Source organism: Nicrophorus vespilloides, unplaced genomic scaffold (assembly GCF_001412225.1).
Source record: "Nicrophorus vespilloides isolate i.1.1-1 unplaced genomic scaffold, Nicve_v1.0, whole genome shotgun sequence".
NCBI lineage: Eukaryota > Metazoa > Arthropoda > Insecta > Coleoptera > Silphidae > Nicrophorus > Nicrophorus vespilloides.
Window position 1 is genome coordinate 14,268 of NW_017096976.1, and position 25,869 is coordinate 40,136.

The 25,869-nt window shown below is 32.4% G+C and overlaps 6 protein-coding genes across 14 annotated transcripts; 2 read left to right on the top strand and 4 right to left on the bottom strand.

The window, feature by feature from the left end:
• Positions 1 to 8: 8 nt before the first annotated feature.
• Positions 9 to 828, bottom strand: LOC108558623 (protein LZIC-like). Its single transcript, XM_017915595.1, has 3 exons — positions 616 to 828; positions 423 to 558; positions 9 to 359 (listed from the first exon to the last, which is right to left on the bottom strand). Exons 1-3 carry the CDS (start codon positions 714 to 716, stop codon positions 75 to 77), a joined length of 522 nt encoding a protein of 173 aa, XP_017771084.1. The 5' UTR covers positions 717 to 828; the 3' UTR covers positions 9 to 74.
• Positions 829 to 1,419: 591 nt separating this feature from the next.
• LOC108558618 (eukaryotic translation initiation factor 4 gamma 3-like) lies at positions 1,420 to 14,604 on the top strand. 4 transcript variants are annotated; one of them, XM_017915588.1, is made up of 16 exons: positions 1,420 to 1,938; positions 5,439 to 5,479; positions 5,583 to 5,767; positions 5,850 to 5,924; positions 5,985 to 6,165; positions 6,223 to 6,405; positions 6,464 to 6,666; positions 6,919 to 7,399; positions 10,412 to 12,171; positions 12,417 to 13,135; positions 13,199 to 13,386; positions 13,445 to 13,665; positions 13,732 to 13,866; positions 13,930 to 14,143; positions 14,202 to 14,309; positions 14,371 to 14,604. In XM_017915588.1, the coding sequence occupies exons 1-16, from the start codon at positions 1,805 to 1,807 to the stop codon at positions 14,457 to 14,459; spliced, it is 4,917 nt and encodes a 1,638-aa protein (XP_017771077.1). In that variant the 5' UTR covers positions 1,420 to 1,804; the 3' UTR covers positions 14,460 to 14,604. The 4 variants fall into 4 exon arrangements, with proteins under 4 accessions (XP_017771077.1, XP_017771078.1, XP_017771080.1 ...); XM_017915589.1 differs by lacking the exon at positions 5,439 to 5,479 and having other exon boundaries at positions 1,420 to 1,934; XM_017915591.1 differs by lacking the exons at positions 1,420 to 1,938; positions 5,439 to 5,479 and adding an exon at positions 2,471 to 2,683.
• Positions 14,605 to 16,734: 2,130 nt separating this feature from the next.
• LOC108558616 (bursicon) lies at positions 16,735 to 17,940 on the bottom strand. The gene is made up of 4 exons (XM_017915586.1): positions 17,903 to 17,940; positions 17,633 to 17,847; positions 17,449 to 17,574; positions 16,735 to 16,966 (listed from the first exon to the last, which is right to left on the bottom strand). The coding sequence occupies exons 1-4, from the start codon at positions 17,925 to 17,927 to the stop codon at positions 16,826 to 16,828; spliced, it is 507 nt and encodes a 168-aa protein (XP_017771075.1). The 5' UTR covers positions 17,928 to 17,940; the 3' UTR covers positions 16,735 to 16,825.
• On the top strand, positions 17,079 to 23,438 carry LOC108558611 (zinc finger CCCH domain-containing protein 10-like). Of its 6 annotated transcripts, none has more exons than XR_001890911.1 (11): positions 17,079 to 17,215; positions 17,472 to 17,593; positions 18,344 to 18,684; positions 20,482 to 20,702; positions 20,762 to 21,054; positions 21,111 to 21,297; positions 21,367 to 21,433; positions 21,488 to 21,625; positions 21,732 to 21,894; positions 21,957 to 22,839; positions 22,898 to 23,438. XR_001890911.1 is itself a non-coding variant. In XM_017915581.1 (11 exons), the coding sequence occupies exons 4-11, from the start codon at positions 20,515 to 20,517 to the stop codon at positions 22,652 to 22,654; spliced, it is 1,677 nt and encodes a 558-aa protein (XP_017771070.1). In that variant the 5' UTR covers positions 17,079 to 17,215; positions 17,472 to 17,593; positions 18,344 to 18,684; positions 20,482 to 20,514; the 3' UTR covers positions 22,655 to 23,438. The 6 variants fall into 6 exon arrangements, 5 of the variants coding, with proteins under 5 accessions (XP_017771070.1, XP_017771067.1, XP_017771066.1 ...); XM_017915581.1 differs by having other exon boundaries at positions 21,957 to 22,231; positions 22,289 to 23,438; XM_017915578.1 differs by having other exon boundaries at positions 18,333 to 18,684; positions 21,957 to 23,438.
• LOC108558617 (partner of bursicon) lies at positions 19,371 to 20,044 on the bottom strand. The gene is made up of 3 exons (XM_017915587.1): positions 19,815 to 20,044; positions 19,630 to 19,754; positions 19,371 to 19,578 (listed from the first exon to the last, which is right to left on the bottom strand). The coding sequence occupies exons 1-3, from the start codon at positions 19,942 to 19,944 to the stop codon at positions 19,408 to 19,410; spliced, it is 426 nt and encodes a 141-aa protein (XP_017771076.1). The 5' UTR covers positions 19,945 to 20,044; the 3' UTR covers positions 19,371 to 19,407.
• A 307-nt stretch (positions 23,439 to 23,745) lies between the features above and the next one.
• LOC108558609 (kinesin-like protein KIF23) lies at positions 23,746 to 25,833 on the bottom strand. The gene has a single exon (XM_017915576.1). The coding sequence runs from the start codon at positions 25,788 to 25,790 to the stop codon at positions 23,772 to 23,774; it is 2,019 nt and encodes a 672-aa protein (XP_017771065.1). The 5' UTR covers positions 25,791 to 25,833; the 3' UTR covers positions 23,746 to 23,771.
• Between the last annotated feature and the right edge of the window lie 36 nt (positions 25,834 to 25,869).

Sequence of the window (25,869 nt, forward strand, 5' to 3'; positions counted from 1 at the left end):
AGTCAAAGTTTTAATTTAATGTTTTCTTTATTGTTGAAGCGTTATAAATAAATAGATAATTTATGTAATTTACATTATTCCTTTACTTCGATAAATTCCACATTCTTGAAAGCGGTAGAAATGTCGTTATGTTTTTCTAAAAACTGCAACTCTTCTGTGGACAGTTGCTCGCCTAATTGCCTGAGCGCTATTAAAATTTCTCCCTTCTGTCTATCAATCGCTTCTGTAGTGGATTTGTTCAATTTCAAGTCTTGCTCAAGATCAAAGAGTTTGTCACGTAGCTGTTTTGGTTCTCTCCTGCCAAATAGCCTAATAACTTCTGGTGTTTTAAATGCTTGTGATATAGCAGCCTGCGTAGCCTGAAGTAGTAAGGTTTTGTGAAAAACTACTATAATCATTATTTTTCAAAAAACACTTATTACCAATTGCATTGCTCCTAGAGTACTTATTAAAGAAATGTCTCCTTTAACCAATTTAGTTAAACTGTCATTTAATTCTTTGAGCTGTTCCATGGTATCTTCTTTTGTTTCATTGTATTCTTCACTATCTAGCTCATCTCTAAAAACCATCATAATTATAATGCTAGTAATATTAAATCATTATAAAATACTTTACCGACAATTTTCTAAATCCTGGAGCTGTTCCACTAACCTATCTAACTGACACTCCAAATTGTGCTTCAGTTTTTCAGTTTCTACTTTTCCAAATGAATTCATTTTGTTATACTTACATATACTACTATTATTAAGAGATTTAAAATCTTCAACAAAATCTTTGGTTAAGGTTTGACAATTGATTTTGACGTTTCCACTGAACTTTTATTTTTTTTGTACATTACAATTTATATGCACTCAATAAAAATCTGTAATGTTTATATCTTAGAGATGAAGTATAAATACTAGCATACCAAGAGCTTTTCATAAATATAAAGATTTGTAAATAAAATGTCAATATTTATTATCTATGTTTTGAATATATACAATGGATATTATTAGTCAATATAATATTTGTTTTCGTTTTTAATTGATAAGTTCTGTTTATGTATTCTTATTTCAAACGTAATATGAATTCCTAAATAAATAAGAGTAGCCTTGTTGCCATTTTCCTTGAACTTTCTAATGGGACATTCATAAAACATATGTTCCAATTTGTTTGGATTCTTGTCGGGTTTGATATGGTCTTTGAAGATTTTTATATGTAAAAACTAAAAGATACTAAAAATGCGTATTGCGTTTTTTTTTGTGGATCGCTTTAAAAAGAAATGTAGTCAAAAAAAACTTGTGATCGAAATTTGTTTTAGGAATGACTATATGGTATGTTTACCATGGATGGCATAGGTTTTTGTTTGGGAAAAATAGACAATTGACAGTTAGATGCACAAATGTATGATTTTCACAGGTTTGTCAACGATGCATCGGGGATTCAATTTTTCGCCGCTAGTTGTGCATCAGTAGCAACGTGAAAGCCGCGTGTCATTTTTAATAAAAAAATATATTAATTTTAATTTAAATTAATTAGAAACTGACATTATTTTACCTAGAGTGGAAAGTGTTCGGAACGAAGAACTTCTTTGGAAGGTCTGTGACAACTCCCGCTGGGAAGTGCACGAAGGTTCCATGAAAAAAAACATGTTTTTGGGTTAATCATCCGCCATCTTGAAACATATCTTAACCTTTGAGTTCAAAGTGGTTGTGCAAGGAATTTAAAAATCGCGAATCATCGTTGATCCACCAATTGAACAGACCCGATGAACGTGTCCAAACAATATGATACCGAATTGTGAGTGCGTTGTGACGTGCAATTTATGAACATATGTATATCGGAAGATCAGATTCGGGGTGGCTGCTATAAGGGACGTTGGAGCCCCAGGGCCGAGATGAGTGGCAATCAAAAGCAGGCACCGCAGGTGGTGCCCCAAGCCCGTTTTCCACAAGGCTCGTATCCTTTTTTATTTAAACAAAACCTAAGTTACGCCCCTTTCTATATGCGATGTATTTTCGCAACTGTCAATTTGTGAATGCACCGACCGATTTCGAAAGATTGATATACCTCTCCAATGTGATGATGACGATGATTATCGTTATTATGATTATTATTAGTATAAAAAATATTAATTATAATACTTGTCAAAAAGAATCATGATATATGTAGCAGATGATCCAACCCTGTACCACCTGACTTGTATATCGCGAGCCGCTATTGGTCCGATTATTGCTCATTGTTTAAACATTCGCGTATTTTGAATATTGTTACTATCTCGAGTTAGAATTGGCTATCTAACTGATTGGTCCACTAAAAGCGACGCAACTATGTTGTGTGCTATTAGGTTATGTTTAAAATAAGTGTCCTAATTCACATTATCACATGATTACAAACTATTCTAATTATGTACGTATTATAATTATATAAATTAATAGCGAGTTGATGCAACTGCATGTTGGAGATTATGAGAGTGAGAATTGCATTTTATGTTTTGATTATACTTGTAAGCCAATACACATGCAAACAAAAAGGCAGTTCCTAGTGTCAGACCAGTTGCTATAACTTTCATTAGTGCAGTGCACATTCACCTGCCTTGCTTGCTGGCTGTGGTTATACATCCATATGGTGTAGGTCACTGTCAAAAAAATATATTGTATTTGGGCAAATATATACATATCCTTTTCCTGGACACGTTATGCAGGTATGCTAGAGAAATTTCGTTTTTAAACTGCGAATTCGCGAGTGCTTTGTGTGTGTTAGAAAGTCGGGTCATGTAATCATTTGTCTTCGTTATAGGGGCGTATTTTTTTTTTAATAGAAAATTTCGTCTTTGATAATAATTGTCGCCCCTTATTATTTTTTTTCGACGATCGTACGGCAATGGATTCCATCCGGAATCTGTATACAAATTAAAGACAGAATAGGGAAAAAGAACATTATGTAAGTTTTCGCTAGAATTTCATGAACCATATGCCACGCGTTTGAAACTCGGTACATACGAGGCCACAGGTAAGGAAGAACGGATAATGGTAACCGTCGAGTACGTTCCGTATGTGTTTATTTACTTATAATTTACAGCGAAAGCTACGTATTTTTGGTTGTACTTCTCGGAATAATATGGTGCCGTGCAAATCAACATGTTGATCGCAGCATGCATTAAAATATCTTTGTTGTCAGATGCGTTTGACGTTCAACCCTCAAGGTTCAAATGTTGATTATCATTTCATTGTTGATAAAGTGACTTCTAGGTATAGTCCGAACCATTTGTAATTTTTTTTTTCTAGGGTTTCTATCGCTATGGTAGTTTTCATAAGTTAGGGCGGGAGGGGGTGTTCGAAATGGCGGTTGGTAGTTATTTCGTGGGGGTAGTTTGTATACCCTCTAGAGGGGGGAAAAAAAAATTACAAAAACGTTTTTACTTTGGGTTGATATCAGTTCGAGTGAGTCAGTCGGCGTGAACATTTGTTCTTCGCCAAAGTTTAGGCAACACTGTTTAATGGTGAACACGCATGCGTTTATCGGTTCCTGGTGGTGAAATTTGTAACCAAATGGTACAGTCGATATAATGGCGTTGTCGGTAAAATGATATTTTGACTGGGATACGTTTGAAAAAGACTTCTTTTATATTAAATAAACGTTGTGATACCAAGTCGAGCTCATTTCTGTGAAATGATTCGTTAAGTAGACTCGTTTTAGAACTGCAAGTATATAACGAGTAAATTCAGTGAGTGCATTTACATCTGTGGTTTCCTTGTGGAGTTGAACAGTGATTTCTAAAACGCCCTTATCGATTTTTATCGTTTGGTGCAGCGAGACGTGCTCTAGATTAGAGATTACAGTTTTTGCCTGTCCAACACCTTGTGGTCTGCAAAAAAAATTGAAGAAATAACAACTCGTGTTTCTCTACAAGAAATAAGTAAATTTAAAGAAATATTTGTAATATAACCAAGTTTATATATCGATGGGCAAAAAAATCGAGTCGCGATAAAAATACTCCATTTTAAAACAGCATTAAGAAACCTTAACTTATTTAACTCAACAACATAATAGATACTAGTGCTACTCACGTCCGTATTCCATATCACCACGAAGTGTTCCTGTACAGAATTAAATTGATTTAAAGTACAGTACTGCTACTCCATAAATGCAAGTGATTGGCAATCTTATGTGGGGTCTGAAGCTTATGAAAAATGCGGAATATAATTTATGAAGATCGAAGTATTCTTTATTTATACATCCACATAGAAGCAGCTAGAAGTGGCCTGAATTTTTTCAGAACTTATATAAACCAAGTTAAAAGACACACATTTTGATAATTACAATTTTATTTAAGCCGACACGCAAAACATACATTTAAAATTAAGAACCAAGTAAACTAAACCTCCTAAAGTGGACGGAAACAGATAATACCATTTATTAATATACCAAAAGTAGAGTAAACAACCACCACCATGGTTTCGCGATATGTAAACAACAAACAAGAAGGAATATGCCTTCTACAGCAACCTCAACCTCAGTTCCGTATGGTACAACCACACAGTAAGTTTCAATTTTACTATATTGTTATTGTTGTTTTATATAGTAGTTGTTTATTTATTCTCCTAAATGGCATGTACAACGAAAACAAACGCAGCACCGCTCGCTCAGCCTGTTTTCTGATACACGATGTTTTTGTTATTGCGCAGCCATTATTTATTTAGTTGTCTCCTTCATCATAGCGAAATGAAGCCAGAATCATAAACGTCTGGGTTATTCCTCCTTTTACACGCCAAAGTTGTTTTCCACCTACGCATTCGACGGGTTCAGGTTCAACAAAATAACCACCGTTTGTTGATTCGATTTCCATCTTGTTCATTTTGTTCCTATTGTAGTATTTATAATATTATTTAAATAATTCTGAATATGTTTATAAGGATGGAAACCAAATCCACTAACATTATAAATAACTTTCCTTTATTTGCGATCATAGTAAGTACGTGAACTGCAGCCAGTAATGCAATTTGACGTCCTTGAATTTTCTGCATTACTTTGACCTTCACTCGTTTTTTTTTTTGTTGAAACTATTCGTTGCATAATTATATAGGTGCATTTAAGTTAGAAAGTTTATTGTTAATTCTTAACTATAGTATTTGTGCACGCATTTTATTTTTATATATAGATACATGAAAACGTAGCTTTCGCCAGATCTTGGCTTAATTGAAGCTCAAAGGCCACTGTCGACCCGACCCATTTCCATGACCCACAACGCGATGCACTTAAATGCTGCTCCTGCATACGATCTATTGATTTTGTTCCACCTACAACTGCATTTCGCAAATGTATAATAGAATACTCTTCAGTATCAATTTATGCATTCTTTTGAAATTTTTTCACAAATTGACCAATTTGAAAGCTGAATATTATTATTTTAATTTATGTAAATACGTAAAATATGTTTCCTTAATGCTATTTGTCAGTTATATACAAAATTTACAAAGACCTCCAACACCTCACAACAGTAAGTTAATTTAGCATGAGGCTTGGGTCTAGTCCGTTTTGAAGAAGATCATCTTACCTGTAGAAAAGCTTTGTATTGTTTTACTTAATATTTATTTTTTTAGGATCAGATGTGTTCCATGTAGGGAACCCGCCGTACATGCCTCAACAACAACCACCACCAAATCTACAAGGTAACCCAGGGCAAATTAGAAACATGGGGCCAACAGGACCACCAAACCAGACACCCACGCCTCCTAATGCGGATTTGAAGGTGCCGCATGTTCAGCAACAAACAGCGATGAATATGGTAATATATTATTTGATTTTAATCCTAATGTTTCATCTATCATATGTTATATTAATACATATATAAATTTGAAAATGTGCAGCAATTTATTCCAAGGGGTGGCACATTCTATAGGCCTCAAGGACAGGCGACAGGAAGAGTCATGAATAGGGCTCAAGTAAGTAACAGTAATGAAAATGTGTAAACAAAAATATTTATGAAATCAATGAAATTTCAGAATCAACATCAAAACATCTATCCTCCTGGTTCTCAGCTGATGACTGGATTCTCGCAAGTGCCACAAATGGCATATTTCAACATGGCTTATCCACAAAGACATGTGCTACAGAACTATCAGTTGGTAGGAAACCAACTATCCTACCAATATCCTCATGCAGCTCCTCCGGCTCATGCTCAATGTAAGTACCTAATAAAGATATACTGACAACTTTATAAATTAACATCAATTATTACAGATTTCCAACAATTTAATGCTATTAATGTGCAAAGGCAACCACCAACACCACAAGTGCCACCGATGCAACAGAATATGGGACATCCACCACAACAGAATGTATCAATATCCTCTTCGCCGCAACCAAACAACCAAAATAATAAAACGAGGCCGAATGCTATTCCTATAATCGACCCTAAGACAAGTAATTTTTTTTGGTTTTTAAATTTAATTCAAATATAATATTTAATTTTAATTTACAGATATCCCAGTAAAAATAGACGATTCGAGTCCTCTCTCTAGGGAATCCTCCGCATGTCAAACACCACAACCCGCTGAAATAAATTCGAGTAAAGAGGTGCAAGCAATTTTTGCTAAAAAAGTTGCACAATCTTTAAGTGATGAAGTGTATCCCAATTGTATTTTGGAATATGATGGGGTGGCACCACAAGGGAGTAAACTCCAGGTAAATATGCAATACATACAACAACTATTTGGTATTGATTCATTTTTGACGGTATAGAACATAACGTGTAAATAAATTATAATACAATTAAGCAAAGTATGTTCTCTCGCGTCTGCTGATGTGATGAAAAGGTACGCTTTAGACACAATTATAGAAAATAATATTTAATTCATTCTAATGTAAGCAAGTAAATACTACTTTTATAATTATTTATTTGTTATCTAATAAGGAGTTTGATTTATTTTCTCATAGGTGCCAAAAAAGGAATTTGTCCCAGCAAGCACAATCAAAGAATCCTTCACTCCTGTTGTATCTGCTAAAACAAACTGCGAAGAGCGTACAATTGTTAACAAACCGCAGTTAAAGGATAGGGAAAGCCCTGTTAAATCTATTCGTAAACAGAAGGAACCAACTATTGTTGTACCGAAAGAAAACAAAGAAGTGAAAGAGAAAGAAATTTCTGTTGAAAAACCTGTTATTCAGGAAATCGTAACAGAAAATCCTCCTGTTCTTCCGCCATCAACTACTCCCCCCGCCCCAGTTGTTTCTTCTCCTTCCGTTATCAAGGAAATTAAAGAAAAGGAAAACATTGTCAAAGAAGAGAAGAAATGTGTAAAGAAGGATAAAATGGATTCGAATAAATTGGTTGTAAATTCGTCTGCGCAAGAAGTTACACAAGAACAGCCTGCAGTCATTGCGCCCACAGTAGTGCCAACTGTTCAGCAACCAGATGGTAAGTGCCTATACTTATTATTTTTAATAGTTGAATTATCATTTCACTTATCTCACAATATCACAATTCATTTCGCTCAAAATTGATAATAGTCTTGATTTAAACTTCATGTAATTCGTTATTTTTCGTTGAAACTTTTACTGTTCTATTGAATCTTAAACTTTTTACCTGCAATGTGACAATCATTTTGTAATTCAGGTAAGCTTGCATATTTCTATTGTAACAGAACCGATTTCGGAAAATGTATATTTTGAATTTCCATAGAAGGTCTAAGGTTTTAATTTATGTTAGCAGATGGCTTCATTTTATAGAATACGAAAGAAAAATGTGCTTTGGCTTAAATAACATTTTTAAATTTCAAAAGAAGCAATTATCTATTTACTTTACTTACTACCTGTGTAAAGCTGGAAAGCATGCTTCATTTTTATATTATGTATACGTGTATAGACGTAGTTCCTTGTATAAATGCAAGTTTTTAAAAAGGCCAGGTAGACGAATGTGGGTTCAAGGATTATTTAAAAAAAAATAACAATAGGGACGTTACCATCAGGTTGTTAGTCTTTTTTTTGTTCATCTGTATTTATTTAAATTAATCTAAAAACACTGAAAATCAATTTATTAAGTATATTCTGCTTTTGTATTAATACCAATTTTTATAACTTAAAAGGAACTATTAAAAGAGAATAAGGAATATTGTTAGAAAATAGTACGGTATTTTTTAAGTACAATACGAATGGCTGTAGAAAATTTTGTATAACTTATTTGATACAATAATTTGTTATCAGCAGTGAGTTCGACTTTAGTGACATATTAAATTCTTTAATAGATAAGGTATTTGACGTAACAAGCACTTTAATTCGTATGGAATTGCACGCTGAATGGTTTAGGTCAGTTGCTAGGTCAATGAATCCCCTGCTGATACTTTACTAACCATGCGCCACGATTTCACATTATGTATATTTAAATTTGGAAAGGTATTATAAACGTTGCACTACTTTTTATATATGCGTCAATGATCAAAAGAAACGCGATATTTGTACTCTCCGAATGATATTTAGACACGGAGAGTATATTTTCATATTTTAAATTTTGAAATTGTGAATGGCGTATAAATGGCTTGTCCGTCTGTTTTAAGTAATTATTAAGAGAGATTCTTAACTAATTTAGTTTCTTTTCGAAATTTGAGTCTTTTTCTTGTTACACTGTTGGTATCTTTGGTAAGGTGTGACGTGGGTATATAGGATTTCAAGTTTCGCGCGCATTCGTCGAAAGCCGGTAACATCCGATGTCGAGATAAAATGGCAGCCGGCTGTCTTATTCGCGTCGACCACATGGGTCGTACGCAACGTGGTTAAAAATTGTGCTCAGATTATACCGTATCCTAAGTCAATACTCTCAAAATTATATCATTTTTACATTAGTGTTTGGTAAAAGTTCAATTGTTTAGTTTAGTATAAGTGTAATATGTGATAGATATTTATATATATATATAAAAAAAAAACGGATTTAGTTTCGATTCTCTCGTGACCTTGTCGCGCCATACGTATTAACTAAGTCATTTTGCTTTAAATATCTTTAATACACTTTTCTGTGCTCATCTTTTTTAGTCGTGGTTTAGCCTTTGGGGAGAACGGGCCCCGATCGGTTATCTTGCCTTGCTTTTTTTAATTTTTTTTTTAACAATTTTATCCTCGTTTCGCGATCTAAACTGAAGTCACTAATATAATCTTGGATTAAACAACGTGGACGTGCACATTTTTTTTAGCCTTATATGGGTCCATGGTGCAAGGCACTACCTACATACTCGTGTTAACTCCTACCATATTCTTCGTCAGGTCTAAGAATAGAAGTTGAACCCGGCGTTGCCGGACATGCCGCAGCCTTTTGATAAGGGTAAAATAACTATTTTTTGCTTTCTTTTTGGATATGCGCACGTTTTTTTTTTATAACAAATTTATCGCATATGCTTAGATCGTTCTTATGTAATTTATTTAACAGGCCCACATTTAGAAAGTCACTGGTCTGGTTCACCTTGTTGCAAAATTGTGCCATTTGATTGTCCCAAACTCTTATATTTGATGGGATTTTACAGTTTCATCAAAAAAAAATCTATTGAACATTCTTCTATATATTTCATAGCCATTCTATTTTTTCAACTAATATTAAAGGATGCATTAATGAGATTTAAAGCAGCAATTATGTTGAAATTAATTCGATGGAATATAATTTATATTGTATTTACAGTAGCATGAAATTCTTTCATTAATTAACGGTGGGCAGCAGACTGTTAAATAAAAAGTTCATTGTTTTAACATGAAGGTACTAATCTTCCAAACCCATATATTATAATTGAAATATGCAAGGGCACCTCCCAGCTTTGTAATAGCTATTATTTGAATTCAGACTAAACTTGTGTATAGTTAGGTGCAGTCCTAAATTCTTGATCAGTTGCCAATAAGTTTATTTCTCAAATTAAACCATGTTCTGAATTCCAAATTAGTATTGCTAGAACTGTGCAGAGAAATTAAATATTTTCATTTATTCCATTTGTAAAAGAAGTGGCTGACTTGCAAATCACGCCGCATGTGGCTCATCTCTACACTGTGTGCGGCTCGCCGCGGACTAAAGGTTATAATATTACTCGGTTCCCGTTTAAGGTTCAGCCAGTTGGCCATTCCTGATTTTTATTTGTCAAGTGCTGAGAATTTATTCATTTATTATTGCACTTCACTAGTCTGATTTTACTATCTTTATGTAATATCAGATTATTATAAGTAACAAGTGCTATATAAAATAGGAGGATTCGCTAACACCACTTTAAATCAATAGGTGGAGTTTGATAGTAGACCTCGATGACATTCAATTATATTACTAGTATATATTTTTTTTAATAATGAATAATACATCATTATTATATTTATCAATAATGAAAAATAACGAGTTGTATGTTTATTCATTTGTTTTAAAATATTTGATTTTATGTATATAATTAATGATTTCCTTTTTTTATAGCTAAAACAAAGCAGACTCCACATATGAAAGAAGTTCCAAAACAAAGTGGAACTACTCAAACCCAGAATCTTCCAAAAACGCAAATGATGAAAGCAGCTCCTCCGCTTCAACCTGCGAAGCAAATTAATAAAGTAATTAAGGAAGTTAAAGGTACTAATAAAGAGGCAACAGAAATGGAAACCTTAACTGATAATATTGATAATAATATTATAAGTACACCTGCGGCTGTGACAAGTGACAAAAATACACCAATAAGTGTAAATAATCAGGAAATGAACAAAGCATCTAAGGCAGATGAACCTGTGACAATCAATACCGTTAAACCGGAAATGAACGCTATGCCGAAACCTAGAATTGATGTTACTGACATTGTTAAAGAAAAACCTAGACCATTTGTAGCACCAGCTCCAGTTGAATCGAAAGATGAAACTGATAAAGCCTCTGTGACTAATGAAAAAATAGTCCAGGCGAAGAATGAGATGAATGCTAAAAATATTGATACTGAAGAACCTGCAGATGCGAAATCTGTTCTACCATATAAAGAAAATCAGTGGTCACCTTACAATAAGGATGGAAAGAAACAATATGAAAAGGACTTTTTGATTGCTTTAAGGAATTTCCCCATGAGTAAACAAAAGCCAGATAATATTTTGAACGAAATTGTGGCTCAAGATGACAAATCGCGTCTTGGTGATGTTAGTCGTTATGGGGGCAGAAATGATTTTGCGCCTAGTTTCGGTGGAGGATGCAACTTCTCAGGAAAGTCTACATCCCAAAGAGGAGTTCCTACTAAACGTGGCAGCCAGCAAGGTAAAATTGGAGGAGGCGGTGGCTCAAAGGGAGGAAAATCTGGAAGCACGATTCGTGTTTCGATTTCAATTAAGGAAGACGTTAAGTTGCATGAAACTGAAAATGCCTGGAAGCCAGCTAGAATGAATTCTACAGGAGGTGTTCAAAGCGATGATGATAAGAAAACAGCTGAACTTTATAGGAAAGTTCGTGGTGTTCTCAATAAGTTAACCCCACAAAAGTTTGCAACTTTGATTGATCAAATTAAATCCTTACCTATTGATACAACAAGCCGGTTGCAAGGAGTTATAGATTTAGTCTTTGAAAAGGCTGTAGATGAGCCCAATTTTTCTGTTGCATATGCTCTGATGTGTAAAGAGTTGGCTCTTATGGAAGTTCCAGTATCACCAGGTAGCTCAGAATGTGTAAATTTCCGAAAGCTGCTGATTACACGGTGCCAGGTGGAATTTGAAAGAAACTCTTATGAAGAAACCACAAGAAATGAAAAATTAAAAGAAATTGGCGAATGCACCGATCCGGAAAAGAAAAAAGAGTTAACACTTATCTTGGATGATGATGATAGGCGATTACGTAGAAAATCCGTTGGAAATATACGTTTTATAGGAGAACTTTTTAAACAACAAATGCTGACTGTTAGTATAATGATGAGATGTTTATATATTCTTTTAGAGAACAAAGATGAAGAAAGACTAGAATGTTTGTGTAAATTGCTGTCTACTGTAGGCAAAGAGCTGGAAAATAGGAAAGTTGGATTAAACGACATATTTTCAACTATGAAAGAAATAGCAGATAAAAATAGTAATAATAAAATAAGTAGCAGAGTCCGATTTATGTTGCAAGACGTAATCGATTTAAGATTGTGTAGTTGGGTCCCACGTAGACAGGATCTGAATCCTAAGACTATGGACCAAATTCAGAAAGAAGCAGTAAATGAACAATTAACAAGTCAGGTATGTTTTGAATTTTTATTTATATATATTATTGCACTTACACTAGTCTGATTTTACTATAAATATGTAATATCAGATAATTAAAAGTAAATCGTGCTATATAATAGCACACAGGAGGATTCGCTAACATCACTTTAAATCAATGGGTGAAGTTTGATAGTAGACCTCCAAACATTTAATTATATTACTAGCATTTGTCTTACTTTAATAATGACGTATTTGACTAACATTATAAACTATTCTAGGCACTCAATTCTGGCCCTATTACGCCTAGGAAAGAAGACAGCAGAGGTATGAACTCAAACTTTGGTGACAGAAAGCAAAGAGGAAATGCGAGAAACACGGGTGAAGATGGCTGGTCTACAGCTACAACACGTGGTAAAAGTAACATGCCGTTTGTCCAGAGCGATAAACTTAAAATCAAGCAACCCAACATCGAAGAGCCATTTGGATCTGCTATTGCGTTTGGTAATTGGGCTCGAGGATCGAATGCGAAAATTCCTCAAGTTTCTTCTACGAATACTGCCACCAATATGTTTGCCGCGTTGGCAGTTTCTGGTGATCACGACTCAAGGACTGGAGGTCACAGATCATCATCATACAAAGATTCTTACAATGCTAAGGGATCTAGTTTAGACAGAATTTCGTTTAAACAATATGATGGCCATGGTTCACGTTCCGGATCTCAACATAGATCCAACGATAACTCGCACTCCAATACACCGTCACCAGCTCAACAAGTGTTACCTCCTTCTAAGCCTCCAATGAGACCTGAGCAGCCTGAAATTAAGAAGGTCCATAAAGAGGTTGAGAAAAAATTGGACGAACAGGCAAGAACAAAGCTGATCAACCAATTGAAATCTACATTGGACGAATATACGGGAAATTTCGTGAATTTGAAAGAATGTGTTGAAGATTTTATGGAAGTTCCTACCTCGGAATTGGATTTCATTCTTGATGAATTGTAAGTTTCAATCTAAAATCAATTTGTTGTTCATATAAACATAATTTAATTTATCTGTTATAGGTTCAACTACTTATTGGACAAGTCAAATGATATTAGAAAGAAATGTGGAGGATTATTTGCTCATTTAATAATTTCAAAAATATTACCATTAGAGAGTTTCGCCCAAATAATTGAAACATCATTTTCGTACTATGAAGATGTTATTGTTGATATTCCGAACTTATGGGAGTGTTATGCTCAACTCATCAGTAAGTTGCTTACCCAATGTTAATACGGCGGTAATTTAATAAAAATATATTTTTTCAGGTGGTTCACTTATAGAAAACGCGATGCCATTAAAAGTATTATTCGAAAAAAGCAGCTTCCTTATTTCCAAAGGTGTTGCCCATAAGCTGATAGCCTCAACATTTAAATTTATAGTTACCGAAAAAGGTCCAAACTTCCTCAATGAAATTTGGAAAAGTTCAGGCCTGAAATTAAGTGATTTTATGGATCCAAATGAAGTAGATAAATTTGTTGATACAAATGTAAGTTGTATACATGCATATCTAAAATATTCAATTTAATGATTTATTTTTTCTATGTCTATATAGAATTTGGGTATATTAAGCGGAAAAGATGGAACTACTTCTTCCGTTCAGAATATTTCATTTCCAGAAATAGGGAACAAACTAAGGATGTTCATCAAAGATTGCACTTCCTTAGATGACATAAAATCCTGGGTTAATGTAAGTTCTAATACGAAATATTGAAGAAAAACGTTACTAATGCTATATTATTTTTCATTGTAGGCCAATGTGGGAGAGGGAATAAAGGATAAAGAATTTATCAAAGTGCTTGTGACAGCCGTTATTGAAAATTCCGTTAATCATTTGAAATTAGACGTAGATACGCTGCGCAGGTGTTTTAATTTATTGTTATTCTATATTGATGGCAATCAAGAATATGAATTGCAATGCCTGTATGCAATTCACAGTTTAGTAAATAAGTGGGAGTATCCTCAAGGTAATATTTTATTATTAACCTGTTTGTAACAGTGTATATAACAGATTATGTATTTTAGGTTTATTACTGAAAATCTTTGGTTCATTATATGATGAATCTATTATATCCTATGAAGGTTTTATAGCATGGCGGACGAATGATGGTCCTGCAGGTCAAGACAGAAAAGGTATTTACATCAGAATTAATTGTTGATTGTTAATAATTAATTATTTTTTTTATAATTTAAGGTGTCGCCGTAAAGCAGCTGAATAGTTTCTTCACTCAACTCTGTGAAAACGACGACGAATTTACGTCCGACGAGGAACTCCAAAAGTAAAAAGGAAGTAATATATAGAAAGAAAACTATAACGAATGAGCAATGAGCATTACTATGTGAAAAGACTTCAGTGTAAAGTGACTCTTAGATAAAATTTATACAAATGTTTATATATATATATACATATAAATATTTCAAATTAAAATATATATATATATATATTTATGAATTAAGTTGTGAAAAGACGCGCAGTTTAAATAATTAAAATCAAGTGCGGCTAACTTAATAAAAAGTTCAAGTGCCCAACGTTTTCAAGGATTAAGGACCGAAAAAATTGTAATTATAAGTGATGAAGGAATATTAAATTTAATATATTATATACATATATTGAACACATAAGAGGCCTAATAATAGATGGATCAATTTTATTTCTATATTATATTATTCTTATTATTATTTGTATAACCTATATAAATATTTTATTATTATTTTTATTGTTTTAGTGACATTTTTTTTTTAATGATTCTTGTCCACTGATTTGAAAATTTCATATTGATTCATTGTTTGTTAGGCCTGTAATAGATACAACCAATATTGCTATTGTGGCCGTTCAAAAATGATGTTTGTGTTATGTATCAAACGGCGGTTAATTTTCTTTCATTAACATCGCCCTGCCCTGTGAAACCCACCAATCAAGAGAGAACGACGTCTCTGTTGCCACAAATGCCCCACCCTCCAGACCCACCCCTATTTTTGTTATTGAAAATATTGAACTTGTTATTGGATAAAACATTTTCATACTGTTAAGTTATTATTAGGTACAATCCTGTATAATAAAAAATACAGAAGCGCATTTCAGTTTTAGATTTTTTTTCTCTATTATTTTTTTTTTTGTATGCATATAAATATATATGATATTTTATTTTAATGATCATCTCTAATCTAAAACTGTTGAGCGACTGTTGCTAGTCAGAATTAGCAATTTTGGAAATTCATATGCGACATTATGAGAACAGTCGAATGTGTTGAACCAAATTTGTGGTAAGTTTCAATCGAGATAGTTTTGGTGAACGATAAAACAACGTATCGATCCTTTTTATATATATATATATTTATTTGTATTTTCTTAATTTTAAATTAGATCAATATTGTTTAATCCTAAATATATTTTATATTGTACAGAATTGCTAATTGATTTATTTATACTTGGAATGAATTGCTATATCTGAACGGAACAATTTTTACTTTCCATTTGGAATTTCCGAAATAGTTGATTATATTTCTATGAAATATTGTATATATTTTTTGTATAAAACATATACAGTATTTTAATGGTTGATAAATTTGTATATAAAACACTTCCGTTACATTTGGTTGAGCATTTTTATTCAACCCGATTATGTTAATAGTAACAAAATGATTCTACTTATTATATTATATTCTTATAAGTTTAATGAATCGTTTGGATATCATTAATGATGATGATGATGATGAATGGGGAAATAATTTATTTTTATGAGAGCCCTGTAATTGATTTTATATGTGTTGCTGCTCTGTATTTTCTTAAGTAAATTAAGTTTAGGTCTGGGATAAGAAAATCGGTTATTTTAATTATGCCTTGTTTTATTTAACTATATTAAAAAAAGAAAAGAAAACATGCATGGAGAAACAAGCAGACTATTGATTAATCAGCTCTGTCACAAAGTATGAGAAATGCTACTACGCATAAGTAAATTTATAATACCAATGGTATTCTATAAAGGCATTTAATTTTTAAAAAAATAAAAGAAAATGTAAATTTGGAATGCCCTAGTTTTATTATATATTAAATTTCATACTTGATTATATTATAAGCAACACTTATTGGCTTATTTATTAATATTATTTGTTGGATTAAATTGTATACCCCCAAATTAATGCCTCCTACTATCTTTATAAACATTTCTTTGACGTTACCTTCTTGTATATCGAAATTATTGAGTGCCATTCACAACAAAACACCTTTAGCGGTAGAAAATATTTGTTATAACAGCAAAAAAAGAAAATAATGAACTGTTGATTAATTTAGTGAATTAATGTTTTTACTGATTAATGGCGTAATTTTAATAATGTTCAAAATATACATGGACAATTAGTTTATAAAAATAATTGAAGAGGAAATCTTCTAATATTAATCATTATTAATATATCTCAACTCTTAACGAAATATTTTTATTTATATGGAAGATTATAATTCAAAACAACAATTGCAATAGAATCTTCTATTCGAAACTTCTTCTCGTCGAGTATTCGAGATCAAATAAGGATTTAGCAGTAACAATAATTGAAAACTTTCTCATTTAATATTTAATTTAATCTTGAAGGCATAAAAAATGGTCAATTAGGAAACAAAATCATGTTCTTATTCTAAATAGTGTCCGTTCCATTCAATGGGCGTGAGATTTTAGAAAATGATTAGATAGAGGTCCTTCGTCAGCGTATCCTGCAATTTCTTGCGGAATAATTGCGCTTTCCTCAACTCCTGTGCATGGTCTGCACATGCATTCCAAAGGAGCTTTTGTAGTCACCTAGAAAATAAAATAATTATTTTGTCAATGCAATTATAAGTATTTGAAAATGAAACCACATAGCGTCAGAGAGTTGAACTAAAAACAGATAATTTAACTGAAATATTGATGATTCGGAGATCTACTTTACCGACCTTCTCAAGATTGTAATGGCGTGCAGTAGTGTTGTGAATGTTAAATTTGCTTTGCAATTTATTGACTAGTTCTGAGCGGACAAATGTTATACAACTTTATCTAAACATTATTAAGGTTTGTGTTTATTATTACCCTACAATTATTTAGATAATCGTTTCAATTGTTTGAGTATTTACTTTTTCCAAATTGCAAAAAAAAAGGTATTAATTCATACAGTTAGTGCCATTTTAATGAAGTTCTTTAATGCGCTTCAACCTTTTATTACATTTTTATTCCTTTGATTATTATATATAAGCATATCAGTTTTTTTTTGTAATGTAATTATACTTGTCAAAAATGTAACTGACCTTTCTAAATTTCTTTTCTCCAGGTTTGGCTTTTGGACAGAACAAGGAAACGGAGGCTTCCCTCTCACCAGACTCTTGACAGCACATACAGGATCTCTCCATTTGCCAAATTTTACTGCCTGACACCTTAAATACATAATAAATGGTATGTGATGATGCTCATTATATTTAAATTTTGTATTACCTGTAAATATGATGCACATCGTCCTATGCATGCAAAGCTGGGTATTGGTTTTGGTACACATCCAGGGTATTGCAACACATGAATGACAGGAGTCACCTGGCATTCATCGGCTGCATTAGCAGCTTGAACTAGAGTTTTCCCTTGGAAATGAGGATCCATGCACATATTCCCAATAATAATTAACACTATTAATGACTTTTCCATGAAAGATTTAACTGGAAAAAACAGATTATTGAAGAAATTGAATGATACAACAAACAGAAGTTTTACCTTTAAACAATATATTTCCATACATGTTGCTTGTTTCAATATTGTGAACTGAACTGAATCATTCTATTTTTTTGTGGCTTTATATACATATATTGCTAGTTGGAAAAAAAATTGATATTATGTTAGAAAAATCTATTGTTTCCTCCAATTTGAGTCTTATAGCATAATATGATAAAGTTCACATTTCATTGGCTTTGTGTTAGGGGTTGGTGGTGGGGAATTTTTAGAAAAATATTCTTACCACTTAGTGTGGCGCAATGTCCACTCACCATGAGGTACATGTATTTAAATGGATTTAGTATTTTGCACTGTTTCTTTCAAGGCTCCTACTATACATTTATCCTGATATATTATAAAATGAAATTCATGTTATACTTGTTTACAAAAACACTAAACTGAATGTCCTCTGCAATATACATATTTTTAATAGCCTAATTTCAGATTAATTGATGGAATCAAATCAGTCGAAAAGAGCTAGAACTTCACCAACATTTGGTACACCTGAAAGGAATCTGGGATTCGAATCTTTCAGCGAAGCAGAATTACTAGAAAAACGGGAAAAACTTAATAAAAGAAAGGTAGATTTAGATCGAAAAATCGATGCGCTAAGAGCCGGGAGATTCGATGAAAATTTGAAACAAAAAATGCAGGCATTGCATACATATAATGATGTCAAAGATTTAACTCAGTCTGTTATTGGATTTTTGGCTGAAATTGAACAAACCACTGTTACTCAAATACATAAGGAATTGGAACTACCTTTAAATTCATAAATTGTTATGGTGAGTAATTTCTATTTATTATCAAATGTTTTGGCTGTAAACAATATAATATAATTCAGTTTTTAAGTAATATCATTCATAAAGCCATTAATAATATTCTGTTTCATAACATTCGTACAAATAAAATTTGTAGAATATACACATTATATTCACAATAAAGATAAAAATCAAACAAATTATTTAGAATATAGGCATTTTATTTTTCATAATATAAAATTACATATTTTTAAATATTTTTATTATTAAATATATAATTGTTGACAAAGTGCAATTACATTAAGCTGCGTAATATTTAGAAGTGAGATATTATATATAATAACATAAAAGTCTTCCTATTATAAAATTGAATTCAAAAACATTAGCAATCTGAATATACCAGTTCATAGGTACTAAAATCAGGTAATATATTATTATAAATAATTATATTTATTTTGTTATATATTATAGTTTGTATCTGAATTGAAAAATTGTTGGGTAGCTTATAATAATGAGATGTACAATATATTATTGAATTTTTATTATTTTATAATATTTCACTATACTAAGGTGTGCATAATTGAAATTTATTAATGGCTTATGCTATGTCAAATTACCTTCATATATTAAATAATTGTTTTTTTCTCTCTAAATAATACAAAGTAGTACAGTTTTTGACATTTATTATAAAAAAGCGAAAATTTAAGCAGAAAACAGATTTCAATGAATAATGGGCGTAGAATATGGTTAGCGACTGAAATCTCCACATTTGTAACATTTACATTCGGCTGGTTCTTTCAACTTTATATCCATCGTTTGTTTTCCTTCCCCAATGAGCCTAATTCCATCAGGATCGTAACAGTGAGTCAATGTTATTATGCGTTCTCGTAAATAACTTTCCCTGCAGCAGTAACATTCCTATAACAAATATGAATTAATATATAGAACATTATTGCGATAAGAATTTACCTTTAAAAATCCAGTTGGTGTAATTACAGATGGTTGAACTTGACTGTTACATGTTCCTTCACATTTGTTGACTGCAACCTCGCCATTGCAGGTTCTCTGTAGTCGACCAAGTTCATCATATTCCTCTGCAAATTCAAATTAGAAGTTAGAAATTATGCTCTTAACAATAATATATAATAAATAACCTTTTATTAAATGGATGTCGGATGGTAAAGTTTCGCAATTTTCCTCTCCGGGAATTTCGTTTAAACTGTTTACGGTGTAGATGTAAAGGTTGAGGATGAAGCAACAGAAAAACAACCTTGCGATACCCATGATGAAAGAGCGACTATACTTCCAGGACGTTCCTCCGTCCTATTTATATGTTCCAAAACAGGGAATACAGTTTTGATAATGATCCGTTGTCGCCCTCGTCCTAGCGTACTTTTAACAAATAATCTTTTGAGATCAATATTTTTTGCAAATATCTTTCAAATACTAATTAGTAAAGTATATTGAGAATATTCTATAATCAATTAATTATAATTACAATTACTAATACTTTATGATTGCGTTTGGTAAAAGTAATGAAAATGCAAGAAGAATAAAAAATTACAAATTAATGATTAGGGTATTAAATAATAATTAAATATACTTTTGCTCTAAATAATCGCTTTTAATTATGATAATGTTACTTTATTATATCGCCCCTTCCACTTTATTATGCATTATTCGCACATGTAGTGAGGTTTGTTGAACTCTGGTGTAGTTCATATAATGCATGGGGTGCGACAAGGTTATTGTTTTATGCTAAAACTTTCCATACATGCTGATGTACTTAAATGCACATGAATTTTTTTTTGTTTGTATTAGGGTAGCGGTGCTCTTTAAGTTTTTAATAAAGCAATGTCTGATACGTCTGAGGATTCAAAGGATAGCAGAGTTGGAGATATAAATCAGGACAATATCTGCAGAGATTTTATCAGAGGCATGTGTGAGAGGAAGTTTTGTAAATTTAAACATGATCAAGAACCAAGGATTTTGAATTTTTGTCACGATTATCAAAACACGGCATGTCCAAGACCGGCCTGCAAGTAAGAATATTATATGGAAGCAATTGTAAAAGAAAAAACTGCAATTTATTGTTGTTTAGGTTTATACATTGCACAATTAAGGAGGTCGAGGAATACAAGAGAAGCGGTGAAATGTCCAATCAAATATTAGCCGAGGCGACAAGAAAAAATCAACTTCCAGGTATAAATCCGATCTGCAACTCATTTCGAAAAGGGACGTGTCGGAGGACTTACTGCAAATATCGACACATATCAAAAGAGGAAGAGGACTCTGAAATCATGGAGTTAATTAAAAACAATTCAACTTTGAAAAGTAGATCACAAAGTAATATTGTTCTTATTAATGAACCTACAAATAGGATATACGATGGCAGTGCGTTTGAAAATGGTTTTAATCATTTGATAAATATTATAATAACATAATTGTAGCAATCAATAATAGAAGAGTATATCATTTCGAAGAAGTGGATGATTTAAGCCCATCCTTGCCTAAGCGTAGGCTAATTTCTAGTGGTTTAGATTGTCAGGAAACAATTCAACATGAAATCGCAAGAAGACAATTCAGTGGTTACTTTGCTGGTAGTCCTCCCTCTCTATTAAGCAGATTAGACGCTCGGTAATATTTTACATTAATTTATATGAAATATTTTTTTAATAATTGTGTTTTTCTTTTTTATATGTTTAGAAGTATCATCATATTAGAAGAAGAAAATAATTTGTTGCAAAAGGAAGTAGCTCAACTGAAGAAACAGGTTAAATTTTCACTTATATTTTGTTACATTTTTTATTATCAATGAGATTTCTAGGTTTCTGATTTAACAGCTACTAATGAATTTTTGTTGGATCAGAATGCAACTTTAAGAGTATCTAGTAAGAGACACAGCGCCACAGTTACAGTTCCGGCTGTGACTATAACAAATACATTACCTCAAAATAATGGACAGGTGAGTGAGATTGAAATTTCGAATTACAGATTTATAGACAACGTTTTGCTATTTTAAGTACGTATAGTTGACTCGTGTAACTTTCTTTAATTTTTATATATTTTAGGTAATAAGAACTGTAGCTGCAAGTGTTGCAACGGTTCCAGTTTCTCTGGCAACTGTTACTACTTGTAATCCGGTATCAGGTAATCCAGTGTCTATTGCTGGATGTCCTGCCGTTAGTATAGCGCCTGCAGCGCAGATCCTCGCTCCTAGTCAACAGATTTTAGGTGATCCTTACGAATATAAGATTAGAATGGGTTTTTGTACTGATGTATGTGATTTATTTCAGTAACAACAAATCAATCCACCCAGTTAGCATTAGCCAACAGTTCTCAAGCGCAGTTAGCTATAGCTCAACAGAATTTGGCAAATAACCTTGCTCAACAGGCTCAACCCCAATTGACGTCGCAAGCTCAGCAATTGGCGCTGGCTACGACAACCCAACAGCTGACCTCCCAAGCCCAGCACATGGCGAACCAACAGATGGCCCTTGCCACAGCTCCACAGCAAATGAACTCGCAAACCCAGCAAATGGCAATCAATAACAATCAACAAATAACATTGGCAAGTAATCCCCAATCTCATCTAACCAATCAGCAATTGTCATCTCAAGCTCAACAGCTAAATCAACAATTGACCTCGCAAGCCCAGCAATTAGCCCTCGCCAATACGACCCAACAATTGACATCACAGGCTCAGCAGTTAGCATTGGCGAATTCTACCCAGCAGTTGACAAGTCAAGCACAGCAGATGGCTCTTGCCAATTCCCCTCAGCAGTTAGCGGTCGCAAACGTCAATCAACGGCTGGCTCTGGCCAGCACTAGTCAGCAGTTACTAGCACAGCAAAATCTAGCTAACAATCAACAGATCGAGTTGCATCGCAACTCACAGTTAAACGGTATCAATACGTCACAAACCATGGCGATGTCCAACGCGACTCCGCCCATGGTTTCTTATCCAATAATGACGCACGCTTTACCCCATTAATGAACAAATATCTATATACCAATCTAGTTTTAGTTCTGTTACACAATTGATGAAAGGTGTTTAGATATATTCAGGGTATTCACATTACTGTTTCTTTTAAATTAATTTAACAAACAATCAATCATGTATATAAGTTTTAGTTGTATGCGAAAAATGGCGGATTATTGAAGTGCTTCATAGATTGCGTAAGTTGTTTATAATTTAATAGACATTCCACTCTCTAATTGCACATTCATATTTTAGCAAATAATTAATCAGAATCAGGTAACAATCTAAAGAATCCTTCAAAAAAAATATTTTTGTAAAACACAAATATAAAGAGAAGAATCATTTTGATTTATGCATTGTGTTTATATACTTCGGACGCTGTGCTTAGCAACTATAGATTTGCTATTTTTCGAATTATTATCCTTACAGAGTATTTATTGGAATTGTTTTAAATACTTAAATCAAATTGTGATATATTAATTTAAAATATAAATACATAAAAAAGAAAGAAAAATAAACGTTATTTTCGTTAGTACGATATGGAAATTATTTGTGATTAGTTAAGTTAAGTGAAGATAATTAAGTTCTGGCATTATATTGCGAAAATATTTTTGATATAAACACATGTCAAAATTACATTTAATTTTAATTAAAACATGTTAATCGGTTAGAATTACTGTTTTTAAAGAAAATCTAATTATGTTTTCTTTAAGTGTGGATGATTATTTCTTTGCAACTATCTACTGTATATATTGAATATTATTGAACAAAAGTACAATTAAATTATTTATGCCCATTTCATTTTTCTTTTTTTTTATAAAACCTTAATACTTATTTCCATTAACGTTTAAGACATTTAATAACATTTATCACAAATATATAAATATTATAAAAAAATCTCGTAATAAAATAAGGACTTTGTAAACCAATTCCAATAAGTTCTCAACTATCTGCAACATGTTCTTTGAGAATAAATATGATTGTATCAGGTTTGATGATAAAATTCAGGATCAAAAAATATAGAAATAAATTAATAAAATGTTATTAAATTGATATGTAAATTTAAAATTGAATAAATAGATTTATTTTTAAATTAACACAATTAAACTAATCAACAACATTTATAATACTATTCCGATATATCATCAGAATTCTGCCTCCGCAATACATTATCCACGGATCTTGAACGTCTTATTTGTTTCCTACTACTTCCTTTAAGTGTGAACATTTTGTTAGTAGATTCTGTAAATAATGATTCGAATTTTTGTTTAGCACGTATCACGCTGATATCACTGTTAGCCAACATTTCTCTGACCCTTTTGACTTTCTCGTCGGTATTCGCAAGTTCGGTATTTTCTCTGTGCTTACGCATTTTTTTGTTATACTCGAAATTGGCATTATCCTGTTTAACAGTTGATATTTTTTGACGTTGACTATCTAATGTTCTCTTATTGTAATGCGTTTCTTTTCGCTGCGAAGGTGGAGTTGTAAATGTATCTGTATGTGATTCTTTCTTACATTGCACCATTTCATTGAGCATTTGCAATTCCTGCGCCTTCGTTTCCAGCCGATGGCATTTTCTTTTCATTTTATTAAATTGCTGCTGAACATTTTTCATTTCGATCAAATTCGCGTTGTGTTCTTGATTTATGGAACATATTTTCTCTCTCAACTGCTTCTCTTTCATATTTAACTCTCGATTGTGTACTACACTGTTTCTCTTTCTGCTCAGCAATATTTTTGTTAAATTATGTATCGAAGCTATGGAATCGTCTATATTTTCCGGATCCAATTTAATATACGGTATTTTTGTACCATGAGACAAAGTCTTCACTTTATTTACCGGTGTATCATTTGCTTCCTTTGCTTTGCAGATTTTTCTGTAAGGAGTGTATCTTGATTCCGGTTTAATTACTTTAACGTCTTGAGTGATTTCTGCGAATTTCATCACGTGCATATTCTCTTCGAAATCGTTTGCAGTTGGATTTGCGCAAACGATCATTTCAACTTTACCGCCGCCCTCAAAATAGTTTTTGAAGATGTGCGTTAATCGACTTTCCCTGTAAGGAATCAGTCTGTTCGAATTATTCACTTGATTCTCTCTTAAAATCTCGAGGCAGTTTCTTAATGACATCAAGGAGTTATTGATGGAACTCGCTTCTTTCAATCGCATCCCCGTTGTTTGTGTGCGATTGCATCTTTCGGATCCAGCTAAATCGACAAAACTCAATTGACCAATTTTCAGAAAGTTTTCATCTGTCAGGAGAACATTACTATTGTTGACGTTTCCCAATTGGACAAGTCTAATATTGAAAATGGAATGACTTCTACTGGATTCCGCGTTTAATAAGGTGTTACCCATTCGTTTTCTTTTATGACCTGCATTGAATAATTCGTATGCTTCGCCAGCACTTTTGACTTCAACTTCAACAACTCCATTTACGTACATGTTCTTCTGAGAGTCTTCTCTCAAAATTTTACTTTGTAAAACTTTTGTACCGGACTCATCCAATAGATCGTACACAGTATTGTTATATATCTCTATATAAGTGACAAAAACTGTGTACATACTTGTTGCATTGATTTCTACAATTGCTGTACCATCATAAGTATAGGGCAATTTTTCTCCTTTCTTTTTATTCTTTTTGCTAAATTTATTTTCCAATAATGATTCTGCTTTTGCGTCATTTGCATTTTGGACATCAAACCCATTCATTCTATCTGATTTGACCATAAATTTGGGCAGTTGATTGGATTTTATCGAGTTAAAAATAGTATCTATACATCTAGGCATGATGCCTGGATTATAATGTTCTCCTGTTAAAGTATATGTTTTTCCAGAACCGGTGACACCATAAGTGAATAACAGTCCATTTTTTCCGTTAAATAAATTTTCCAATAATGGATAAGCCACTCGATCAAAAACTTCCTGTTGTGATGAGTAAGATGTAAAAATATGTTTGAACGTGTAATGAGCATCTTTACGAACAACTTTAGATTCGTTTGGACACGTTAAAGATATCACTGTTGGTGATATCAATTTTATACAAGACAATTCAGTATCATCCTTCAAAGGTTTTAGTCTACAAAATACACTCACTGTATCCAACTCTACTTTCGATTTTTCTTTACTAACTTTTTTGGCCATAATTATTATTATATATTTTTACAAATATAATTGTTAAAATGCAGCTGTTTTACTCCAAGAAACCTCAGAGAATACTTAT